Genomic DNA, 12419 nt, shown 5'->3' on the forward strand with positions numbered 1-12419 from the left:
AATGGGAAATCCCACCTCCCGTGAATGCTTTTAGGACAGGTGTGGTAATAGAGAATTATGTATCATATTATAAAACAAATATAGTTGGGTAACCTTGGGCAAGTGACTTCTCTGTGCCTATTTCCTCATCTGTAAAATGGATATTCAAAACCTGTTTTCCTTCCTACTTTAACTGAGCCCCATGAGGCACTGTGTCTGACCTGATTATCTCGTAACTGCGCTTAATACAGTCCTTGGCACACAGTGGATATTTAGCAAATACCACTATTATTATTGTTTTCAATTCCTCTGCATTTGTTCTGCTTAGTTTAGTGTGTGGCACACAGACCTTAACAAATGCCACAGTTATTATTATTACCATTAAAATCCTCTCTTTTCCATAGGTCTGGCACCGAAGAAGATGGCCCTGACTGAGGTAAGATGTAGCCCTTGATACTTCTTGCTTACACACTTAAATGTTTAACTTTGCGTATTAAAATATTGTTGTCACCGATAATAATAATAATAATGTTGGTATTTGTTAAGCGCTTACTATGTGCCGAGCACTGTTCTAAGCGCTGGAGTAGACATAGGGGAATCAGGTTGTCCCACCTGGGGCTCACAGTCTTAATCCCCATTTTACAGATGAGGGAACTGAGGCACGGAGAAGTTAAGTGACTTGCCCACAGTCACACAGCCGACAAGTGGCAGAGCTGGGATTCGAACTCATGAGCCCTGACTCCAAAGCCCGTGCTCTTTCCACTGAGCCACGCTGCTTCTCCAGCTGCTTCACCGATCCATCCACCCAAAACATTCTCTGGGAAGTTCTCTGCCCACCTAAAAACTGGACAGACATCGTTCATTGACTGGAAATTTCGACATGGCCAATGGGCATGATTTGGGGCTGTTTGCCCTTTTTGAACAGAGAGCCCAGGGATTAGTGGAATTTTGTGTGGTGCTTTAGGGTGCTTGCTCTTAATCCCCTGACCTTGATGCCACAGCTTCGTCACTGAAGTGGCTATGTCAGGCTCGAGGGGGGAAAATCAGAGGTGATTTGCAGCCGAGAGGGGAAAAGATGGTGGTAGAGGTGCTGCTGATGGCGAGGAGATGGAAGAAAAGAGAGGTCATTTCTGGAGCCCAACTCTCTAGGCTGCTACCTCTCTTTCCTTTAAAGCTCTAAGTATTTCACTGTATGGCTCCTTTTCCTCTGGCTCCGGAACAGCATTATGAGAGAGGGATTGACTTAATCCTGTTCACCAGATGCTTAAAAAATACTGATGTCTTACTGATCATTGGTAACTACCCTGTATCTCCCCCAGTGCTTAGAACAGTGCTCTGCACATAGTAAGCGCATAACAAATACCAACATTATTATTATTATTCATTCAGATTAAAGGGGAAGACTGAGCCAAAGGATCTACTGGATTGTAAATTTCTTGTTGATATCATTAGGGAAAAGACCAAACTTCAAGTAAACACCAGAAGCCCTTAGGTCCTTATCTAGAAAACCAAACGTGGAGATGAGTTGTGTAGTCACGTTACCTGCAATTTGCTGCTCCATTTTCCCTCTGCCCCAAAGAGTGGTATCCAATAAATCAAGCTTATCCTAATGGCAACTTTTTCATTCAATCGTATTTATTGAGAGTTTACTGTGTGCAGAGCACACAGTAACTTTTCTTTCCTAACCTTTACCTGTTTTTTTTTCTGTCTCTTTTTGCCACACACTCACCTCCCCTATCCTGGCCCGCCATGTTTTCTTGCCTTTTGTGTGTGCGTAGTCCTGAGAAGAGTGTGTACTAGAGCAAAAATGAGAGCTAGATCAGAACCAGGAGTCCCTCAGGAAAATTCCTATACTCACCCAATAAATGTAATCCTTAGATAAAATATGGTCCTAACTGCTGACTTTAAGAAGGTTACTTTCTCCTTGTGGGGCATCTGATGGAAGGGAAGACTCTGTAGCCAGCGTGAACTGTGATGAATCAAAACATGATCAAATAATCCCCATGGCTCAATGGATGGGGGGTAGAATATGCAGGAAAATTTATTTTTCTTCATCTGGTGAAGACCAAGGTGATCTACTCCTTAGCTGCTAGATCAAATAAGGAATAAGAAATTAACCGGAAAACCTTTCCGTTCTTGTCTGTAACAAGTACAACCCACTTCTATCTGATGGAATGCTAGTGGGATTTACATTTTGCAAATAGGCATAGGAGACTAGCTCTCAATATCTGTATTAGAGATAGGTTGAAGGCAACTTTAGAAGTAGGGAAAAAAGCAGACTGGCACACCTCATTCCCAGTTCCTCACACCACAGTAGGTCTGCGAATATTAGGACAAATCTGAAAAACTCGGGGTTTTTTTTCCCCCCTACTTACCGAGCATAAAGTTGGGCTCATCATGGACAAGTGGCTAATTCCTATACTGGCCTAAGGGATAATGTCTACCTCCCTTAAATCCTTAAAACGAGAGCTGCAGCTGTACCACCACTAGAACGGAATTCTTTCCGGCTGCTTGATTGGTTGCTAACATGCTGATATTGTTGTAGAATTGCACCTGTATTGTATTAATAGTATTTATTCAGCACTGACTGCATGCAAAGTGCTATACTAAGTGCTGGAAAATAATACACGGGTGATATTGGCTGATACTACTTGAGTAGGTTGGACCGTGCCAAGGTCTTTGTGTGCTATACCACTTCTCAGCAGTGGCACAGTGACATTGATCATTTACCTTGAGGTGTTGGACAGTGCGTCTGCTACATTTGTTCTGTTCCATTGGTTTCCTCGGACAGATGTTAATTTCTTCCCCATCCAAGCAGTAGCCAAGGGCATTTGTGTGTTACAAGTGGATCTGGCTGAATCACGGCAGTCACAGTTGAGTGGTTCCAAATGTAAAAATAGGGGATTTGTAAAGTGCGTACTGTGTGTCAAGCACTGTTCTAAGCTCTGGGGAAGATACAAGTTAATATGAAGGTTTTCTGGGGGCGAGGGAGCGGGGTGATGGAACAATTATAGCTAGGGATGAAAAGGATGAGTTATGTTGAGTCTGTCATATGGTACAACTCTGGACTCTCTGTTCCTCAATTTTCAAATCGACAAGCAGATAGCTTCAGATGACCTCATGGGGTCCATGGAATGATTTAATATAATATGGTGGTGTTTAGGTTTTCATCAGTAATAGATGTGGAGGCTTCACATTTCTGAGAAGCTGCTTTGCTTGAGCCTTCACTAGGCTCCTTCATGATAATTGTTGAAAACCTTGGCGAAGCACAAGCACTTCTCTGTCTGCATCACCAGTTTGTGGCTGGGAGAAGTGGGTGTTTGAAACAGAAAAGAAGCAGCAAGGGGATGAGAAGCACTTAATGGAACACCCTTTTGAGACTCAAAATGAAAACAGCCTTTCATTCTAAGACTAAGTTGTTAGACTCCAACCTCTTTAAAGATCCACCCAATGGGATTGTAATGAAAATCCACGGGGCATTTTGCGAAAGCCAGTCCACTTGGGTGAATGAAGGAGTTTGTGGTGGCTCTAGTGGATATCAAACCAACACAGAAATTTAGTTTGAATACAAAGTGAGAGAATACACGGAAATCTGACCATATCCAAGTGCTGGTACTTCTTTACACAAGCTCTGTAAATATGTAAGCATCTGCAAACACACAAGCTTTCCTGGTCTTGAACCCCATTACCCCCAATTTACCATGTGGAGGAAGTAGCAGCCATCTTCAGGAAAAACTAGGAAGAGAATGAGAGGAGAGAGACAAGTCAATCCTCTCTTGAATTAAAAGAAACTTCCCATCTTCTGGCTGAATCTCATGATCCTTCCAGAAGGTTCTAGTCTCCCAGGGGATTTAAAAAAATGTAGTCCTTCTGTACTTTGAAACTTGTAGTTCCCAGGAGGAGAGAGCTGCCAGAATAAACTTCCAACTCTTCCTTCAGTTCCTTTTTAACTATAGTTCCACCCACAATGGAAATCTGAATATTTTCTCAGAAGTAAAGAGTTCTGTTAGAAAACTTCTAGCCCAGCTATGGGGGGGGGGGAACCCCAACATACTTTCAGTGTCCTGTTTTTAATTTAGAACATGGGTCCTCAGCAGTCCCGTTGCTCCAATCTGCCCGAACCTCTGAAATCAATCAATCGGTCATATTTATTGAGCACTTACCGTGTGCAGAGCACTGTACTAAGAGCTTGGGAAAGTACAGTATAATAGAATTGGTAGGTGTGATCCCACGTGCCCAAAGGAATTTATGATCTACAGAGGGAGATTGGGAAAGTATAATAGAATTGGTAGATGTGATCCCACGTGCCCAAAGGAATTTATGATCTACAGAGGGAGACAGGCAATAAACTATAGATGGGGGAAATCATAGAGTATAAGGAGATAATTACCTAAGTGCTGAGGGGCTGGGGTGACTATCAAAGTGCTTAAGGAATTGACATCAAAGTTCGTAATTGACACAGAGAGGAGGGTGGGTAGGGGAAATGAGGGCCTAGTCTGGGAAGACCTCTTGGAGGAAACGTGATTTTTAGGAGGCTTTTGAAGGTGAGGAGATGGTGGTCTGTCAGATATGAAGAGGGAGGGAGTTCCAGGACAGAGGGGGAATGTGGGCAAGGGGCCGGTGGCGAGATAGACGAGATCGAGGTAAGCCTGTCACGGGGTGGCTTTTGACCTGTCACGTTTTTTGCTTTTTCTTCTTTGCCAGATCCCATCACTCCCAGGACAGCCCGGTGCGGGCCATGGAAAGAAATTAGGCCACCGGGGAGTCGACGCTTCTGGCGAAACCACCTACAAAAAGGTTTCATGTCTAATTTATAACCATCGGTTTGGTGGGTACAGGCCCTGAGATTTGATCAGGTAGGAGGATGTGAAAGGAGTCTTTAGCACAGAGAATGGTTTGTAATTGGTAGAGTTATCTTGGCTGCTATGGCCATTACTAACCCATCTGCCTCTAGAGCACTGGTTCCTAAATGGATCCTGATAATCCACACCGGAGATAGTTGGTAACTAATTAACAATTAAAATAGACTAGAGGTGGGGGTTTACTTTTTAGAGTAGCTGGATGACTGTCTCCCTACATTCAGAACTTTTCCACGCTTCTGAGATACTTGCTTCTATCTAGCACATCTGTGTACTGGTCTTTGGCCAGTCAACAACATTGATTAAAAACCCCCCTCAGCTGAAATGGCAACTGGGAAAAGGGAAATACAACAGGATAGAAGAACTGTGAGTGCTTTTGGCTAATGGAAGCCTGTCAATTTCCTTAAATCCATGTGTGAGCCAAATAAATAAAGTTCAGAACAGTTTTCATTGTCACAGTTTGATTTTTAGAATTTTTAAATTTCAATGATTCTTCGCCTCAAATTTTTATTTTGGAAATACTGGGCAACAGTTAAATTTGCAGCTTGTTTTCATGCTTAATTGTAATATTTATTATTATCATTATTATTACAGTATTTGTTAAGCGCTTACTATGTGTCAAGCACTGTCCTATATTTATTTTAAATGTCAAACTGAAAAAAATTGATTGAATAGAATTGTTATACTGCTGCTAATGAATTTAGGGTCCCTCTCTTCAAAAAGGTTCTGAGAATCAGTGTGCTAGAAATATATCACTTCTTAGTTTTGGTCTATAAAAAAAAGAAGCAAGCCTATTGTAGAACCCAGTTAATGATTAAGTTCTTAAGGGGAAAAAAAAGACAATTGAAAGTACCTTTTCCTTTTTCTTTTGGCAAAAAAAAAGCCCTAACTAAAATTAGTTTACATAAGCAACCCAAGTGAACACTTTCAATCTTTAAGCTTCCGTCAAGCCCAGAGTAAGAAGAAGAATGGGTGTTCGGATTTGAAATAGCTCATTCGTAGTGTAACTTGCAGTTTGTCATGGCCAAAGGCAGTCAGAAACTCATGAAATTTCTGCCTTTGGCTAATCTGTGTTAGCCTAAAAATATTTTAAAATTTTAAGCCTTTTGTATTCTCAGTCTTCCTCTTGGCATTGTACTAAGCAACATGGGCTTTATTTAGTATTGGTAAAACATAATCCTTGCCCTTTCTAATGGAACAAAGAAATTGATAAATCCAAATATGAAATGAATAGCATCAATAGATTGATGTCAGTAGCATGTATAGCATGGGAAGCAGCGTGGCCTATTGAAAAAGAACACAGGCCTGGGAGTCAGAGGACCTGGGGAACTGTCAGAGGAACTGTTTCAGTTCCCTCATCTGCAAAATTGGGATTCAATACCTGTGTTCCCTTCTACTTAGGCTGTGACCCCCATGTGGGACCTGATTACCTTGTATCTACTCCAGCACTTAGTAGAGTTCATGGCATATAGAAAGTACTTAACAAATGCCATTCTTATTATTGTTATTATTATTATCCCCTAACTTAAATATGTTACCCTTTAAGGGTAGCACCAAGATGAGGGAAGAATGCCTTTAAAAAAATAGTATTTAAGTGCTTACTATGTGCCAGGCACTATACTAAGAACTCAGATAGAGACAAGCTAATCAGGTTGGACACATCCCATCCCACATAAGGGTCACAGTCTTAATTCCCATTTTACAGATGAGGTAGCTGAGGCACAGAGAAGTTAAGTGACTCGCCCAAGGTCACACATTGTATCGAATCTAGATCATTTATTTTTCCTTACAAAAAAATATCCCACTGCTGTTATCTTTGGGGTCCATGGCCTAACTGTGAGTCTGAAGAGAGAGTGAGGTAATGGGGACATGAAGGTGAGGGGAGAGAAAAGGTGTTTAGTTATCCCTTGGTTCCAGTTTCTGGGCACATTAGTATTGTTGGTTTGGGGACTGAAAGAAAAGCAAGAACAAAAACAAAAAACAAAACCTTCTTCCCATTATTCATCTTTGGAATATGGGTTTTTCCAATTTCAAAAAAAAATAATAATTCAGTGGTAAATAGGATGTGTGTTTTTTATTTTAAGTAAAGACTGGGGTTTTTAAAAATCTAAAACAGTTGGAGTTTTAACTTTTAAGCTTCAAATAGAATGACATCTGCAAGGCAAGTGTTTCTTGAAAATGAGGTTTCTAAATAATTGCAAAAGCTAAATGAACACCCAACATCACAGCGTCCTGTTAATGCTCATCATAATGTTAAGGAAACCGTTCTCAATTTTGGGAACCCGATGCCCCCATAGAGAAAGAACTTAATAATATTCAAGTCTTGGTTTTAAGGTCAAGGCTTTATAACGGAACGAGAAGAATGATCACACTCAAAGAAGACCGACCATAAGTGCCAAGTCGTCTCTAGATTCTTTACAGAAAATCACCAAGAGGGCTGGGGAGGCGGGGAGCATTTAGAACACATATAAACTGACCAAATCCTTCAGAGCCCCCAGTCCAAAGCACGTGTCGATTCTAGTGCTGATGGAGGAGATAGGGACATTGTATCTCACAACTGTTCTAAATCGGCTTAAGCCAACCCTAGCAGAATTAGCATGGGTTCATAAATCGACGTGTTTTTTGTTTTATTTTCTTAACATTTTCACTGCTGAAATGGGGTTTAGCCCTAACTTTTAAGAATAGAATCAGGTTAAATGGGGGCAAAATCCCTAAAAATCCACACCTACTTATCTTTCCTTAGGCTAAGTGTTCCCCTCTGTTGACTGATGACATTTATTGCACTCACTCCTTCTCGACTTTTACACCTCCCCCTTTAACGGGAGTGGCTAACTTAGAGAATATCGGGGCCTTTGGATCCTCTTCAGTCATCCAGCCGAGCTGTGTCAGGGGGTTCACCCTGCTGAGTTGACTGAGCATCAGAAATACAAGATGTATTTACTGCTTTGTGCTTCTCCATAGACCACCTCATCCACCCTGAAGGGAGCCATCCAGTTAGGAATTGGCTACACAGTGGGGAATCTGAGCTCCAAGCCAGAGCGAGATGTCCTCATGCAGGATTTTTACGTGGTGGAAAGCATCTTCTTCCCCAGGTATGGTTCTAGGAGTATGTGGGAGACTAAATCTGAGGGAGGAGGTTTGAGGCCTTCTGGCTCATCTTCTCAGACTGGACCTATTCCGGAACAGTCATTCACATCCAGAACCTTCAAGTCATTTGTTTTAATCTGCTGTCTGTTCAGGCCAAGAGAGTTGATCATGAGCAAATGTGAATAATGAACATCAGAACCCAAGCCCTGCCATCGCCCGGCCAGTCAACCGCTTGGTTAGGGATGGACTTTTTAACTTCCCTGACTTTCCCTTCGATCAACGATTATGGGCTTCTTGTCCACAAATTTATCCAACTCCTTCTTACACCTGTTAATATTTTCAGGCTGCACAACTTCTGTGGTAATGAATTCCATTTGCTTACCATCCTCTTTTGTGCGGGGAGGCAAAAAAATTCCTCTGGTTTGTTTGAACCTACCACTTTCAAGCTCCAATGGGTGACCACTAGACTTGGTAGTGTGGGATGTGGTGAATGACAATTCCATAATCACCATGTCCCCATCTTTTGTGATTTGGTAAACCTCAATCAGGTCCCCTCTTAGCTTGAATCTTCTCAGATTGAAAAGTCCTAATCTTTTTTTCAGTTGATTTTCATATGGCAACTGTTCCATCCCCTTGGTCGTCTTGGTTGCCCTTCCTACCTAAGGTGCGACCAGTGAAACTGCAATGTGGTATTCTAAATGAACCAAGATTTTGTACAGTGACCAGATCGTGGTTGTTGTTTCGTTTTCTCCCCACCTGGGCAAGAGTCAGCCTTTTATTTGGCTTTTTGGCTGCCAAATAACATCTCTGGATGGTGTTCACTGAATTGACTGGATTCTTTAGCATTTGGTAGAAGCACATAAGTAACCCCATCCTGGTTGTCTGGAATGTGGGATGTTTTAAAATGATTTACAAAATGACAAATAAATTCAGCTCTCCCTCACTTTATAAAACAAGTTTTTTCTGCATGAATTCAGATGTACACCCCAAAATTGGGGATTTGCACTGGAGTAGTTTTTGGAGGTGCATGCGTGGCTTCAACCGGGACTCGGGGGATGTGAGTGAATCTGATTCTGTTTTGCTTAGGTTTTGGATGGCTCGGAGCCGTACTCCCATGGGAGGGAGGCTTAGGAGGGCTTGACTCGGGTTTCAGGAAGCTTGGCAGAACCTGTGACGCTATCCGAGAAGGACAAAGGACACCTGAGTCCATCGGAGTGTTGGCTGAACAAAGTGCACCTGTGAGACTCTGCCAAGCCACCCGAGCCAAGCTCTCCAGAGGAGGTTCTTTCCCCACTTCCTTTCCACCTCCCACCCCCCAGCCCAAGTGCAGCTGAATAGAGCATGCACCTAAGCCCGTCTGTTTAGCTTCGTGATGCTCTCCTTGGACTGCCGAAACTTTCGGCAAAGCTTTGTGTGTAATGTGACCTATTCAGCTGTAGCTCCGAGGTGACCTGAGCCGGGTCCATCCCAGTTAAGCCAAACTGTGGCCAAATCTGCTTGAGGCAGGTTCTGATTGGCTCAGTAGAGCAGTGCCTCAGAAATTACTCGGTGGGACTTGGCTGAACCTGAAGAAGTCTGAAGCCTAACATTCCTTACAAAATGTTAAACTGGTTTTGATTTACACTCATTCACTTTGCACTGCCTTTTACTGGAACACCAGCTCATTGTAAAGGGAGGGAGGGGCCTTTCCTTAGGAGGATAGTTCACTTCAAGTCACCTTCGTGAAAGGAAGAATCCAAGAATCCTAGGATCCAAAAGAACTTCGAGAAGTCACTTAGTTCATCCCCCTGACTGTGCATGAACTGTTTCCAGATAGCCTTGGGCCTGTTGCCATTATAAGGATCACCGATCCCTCCTTTGGGACCCATTCTCGGGTTCTTTGGTGCTGGAAGTTCTTCCTGATATCCAGCCTGAATCCTCTTGCTTCAGTTTGCTCATGGGAATTGGTGCAAAGTATGTCAGGACCGTGGCCACGTTAAATGGCTTTTGGTTTCTCATCATGCCTGGAAATGTAGCCTTCCTATCTGTAGTCTGAACTTACAGTCTTAGAACACTGGCATTTCAAGCCCTGCTGTAGATCCCTCAGAGCTCTTTTGGGCCCAGAGGCTCTGGAGCCAGGCTGGGCCAGATCTGGGGGTCACCCAGTACAGTGCTGAAACCTGCGGGGTGAAAAGTAGCCAAGGAAAGAGGCTGGGCTGGGTTTGCAAGCCCCTCCGGCCCAGCATGACATCCCTTCCTCCATGCCATTTTGAGCTGTGATGGGTGAGGAAATCTTTACTGCTAGGTCAGGCTGGGGCCCCGAGCCTATTTGGGACTCTAGCATTTTTGGATGGGCTTGGCTTGGTCTGGCACATCAAGGAATAGGGGAGATCTGCAGAACCACTGTCCCAGGCCCAGCCTGCACCTTGCCCCCTGGTCTCTTGGGCTCATATTTGCCTCGGGTCCATGACCAGGGGACAGAGACAGAGAGAACAGCTCGGAGCGGTGCAGAGACCCCTCGGCCTCTTCATTTGCATGGTCCTGAATGATTGACAGATCGAGCCTAAAAAAACATGGAATTATTCACGTATTCAGAGTGAATTTTGGCTTCATTGCGATTCCAGGCTGGAAGATAACATTGGATGATTCTTTTCCCCTCCCTTCTAAATGCACAAGCCTAATTGTAGCTCTCCTCCCTCCATCATCAGTGACAGGAATTTATGGGCCCTCTAGCACAGTCTTGTAGTCCTGTCCTGGTCACTTAGGGATTGTCCAGAAGAAGCGGGAACCACGATCCCTGTCCTCCAGGAGCTCCCAGCCCTATGGGGGGGGAAGACATGCACAGATGAGAGTTAAGACTACATAAGCAGAAATAAAAGTAACCAGAACATGCATATAAACACACCAAATAAACTACAAGATGAATCCAGATAAAGCTGATGGGATGGCAAGGCTGGAATGGTGGACAATTATAAATGAAGAGATGCCTTTTGACAAAGCTGAAGGGGGCATGAACAACTGGTCTGAGTTGACGGTGTCGTGTGTAAGAGACAGTGAAAAGGTTGTTGGGAACTGTGGGGAGGGCAAACGTGGATGTAGGAAGAGAAGAGGGGAGTCTTCAAGCTAATGATCAGGAGCTTTTGTTTAGGCAAGAGGTAAAAGGGGAGCTTCTGAACATTGCATGTCTTTTCATAGTTTACTGCCTTTGTCTCATAATTCCCCAGCTGCCTTAGGGTTGAGCTGCATAAGAACCCCTATCCTTGTATTTGGAAATGTAATCCTAGAATTTGACTAGAAGGTTAAAGGAGGAGGGAGGAGATTCAATGACTATTCACACCCATTTCTGGCTTGTGTCCTTTCCATGCAGTGAAGGAAGTAACCTCACCCCAGCTCATCATTACCCCGACTTCAGATTCAAAACCTATGCACCAGTGGCTTTTAGGTATTTCCGAGAACTCTTCGGCATCCGTCCAGATGACTATTTGGTATGTGGTGCTGGCGGGAAGGGTGGGGGAAGGGATATAAGTGTGTGTGTGTGTGTAATGGTCCTCCCTAATGGATTAGCAGAATATTCTCCAAGGTAGGATTAATCTTCCACCCTGGCCATCTTGATATTCAACCGAAGATGGCAGTGCTTTAGAAAAAACACAAGGAAGGGGCGTGGCACGGTGAATTTATCCTACCTTCTGGGTTTGGTGGGTTTCCGCAAATCCATGATGCTCAATTAAGAAGACTTGTAGTTTCAGTGCAAGGGGAATCCTTCAGGGCTCAGCTGGTGGGCTCATCCGTACAAGGTGACGGGGTTGCTTTATTTCACCTCCTCCCTAGCCTGCAACGGAATTCAATTGTAAGCAGTTTGATTCTCTAGGTTTTGGCCCAGAACAGCTCTAGGACATCAGGCTCATAGAGTTGGACCCTCTGTGTATGTATTCGGGGGAGGGGCTACTGAATGCAGCCCTTCCCACAGTTACTGCCAGTTTGATTATAAGAACAAGAGGCTGCCAGAAACCGCCCCAGTGAGCATGCTTCTCCTGGAACAGATGTAGGTGCCCAGAAAAAAAAAAGCAACAATTCAAATGGAAAATGATACTCTACAATAACTCCATTACTCCCGAAAGGGTCCCCATCTGTGTAATTTGGAAGAACATGTGTCAGTTTGATAATAGGGGAGAGAAAATCTAGTGCTGGGGGTGGAGGAGGGAGAGGTACTGCATGCTAAGGGAAGGTCACTGCTCTGATTTGTAGCCACTTCTCATGTGGCTCTTGCCCACTCTAGCAGTGCATCTCCTTAATTTTGCATGAGATAATTAAGTTGATAGTCTTAGATCGTTAATCCGGTCCGGGCTGAAAGCTGCTTTCCCTACCTATTGATGAGTATTTAATTTATTGCTTGGCTTTGTGATTCCCAGTCCATTCTCTTTTTGTTCTCCCCTAATGCAGTTCCCTATCCAGTCCCCACTCCCATGGCCTCTTGGTCTATTAATGGTTTGACATGGGGGATGTAGTATTAATGAC

General features: G+C 43.6%; 1 protein-coding gene across 4 annotated transcripts in view; it reads left to right on the forward strand.

Annotated features, from left to right (window-relative positions):
- Window positions 1-12419, forward strand: part of PIP5K1C (phosphatidylinositol-4-phosphate 5-kinase type 1 gamma) — a 141742-nt gene that overhangs the window by 99001 nt on the left and 30322 nt on the right. For all 4 annotated transcript variants that reach the window (XM_039910449.1, XM_029052642.2, XM_029052644.1 and 1 more), the window contains exons 2-5: window positions 384-415; window positions 4684-4776; window positions 7800-7930; window positions 11272-11389. In XM_039910449.1, the coding sequence (XP_039766383.1) occupies window positions 384-415; window positions 4684-4776; window positions 7800-7930; window positions 11272-11389 (374 nt within the window). The remainder of the gene's footprint in view (window positions 1-383; window positions 416-4683; window positions 4777-7799; window positions 7931-11271; window positions 11390-12419) is intronic.

The sequence above is a fragment of the Ornithorhynchus anatinus genome, chromosome X2, assembly GCF_004115215.2.
Source record: "Ornithorhynchus anatinus isolate Pmale09 chromosome X2, mOrnAna1.pri.v4, whole genome shotgun sequence".
Lineage (NCBI taxonomy): Eukaryota > Metazoa > Chordata > Mammalia > Monotremata > Ornithorhynchidae > Ornithorhynchus > Ornithorhynchus anatinus.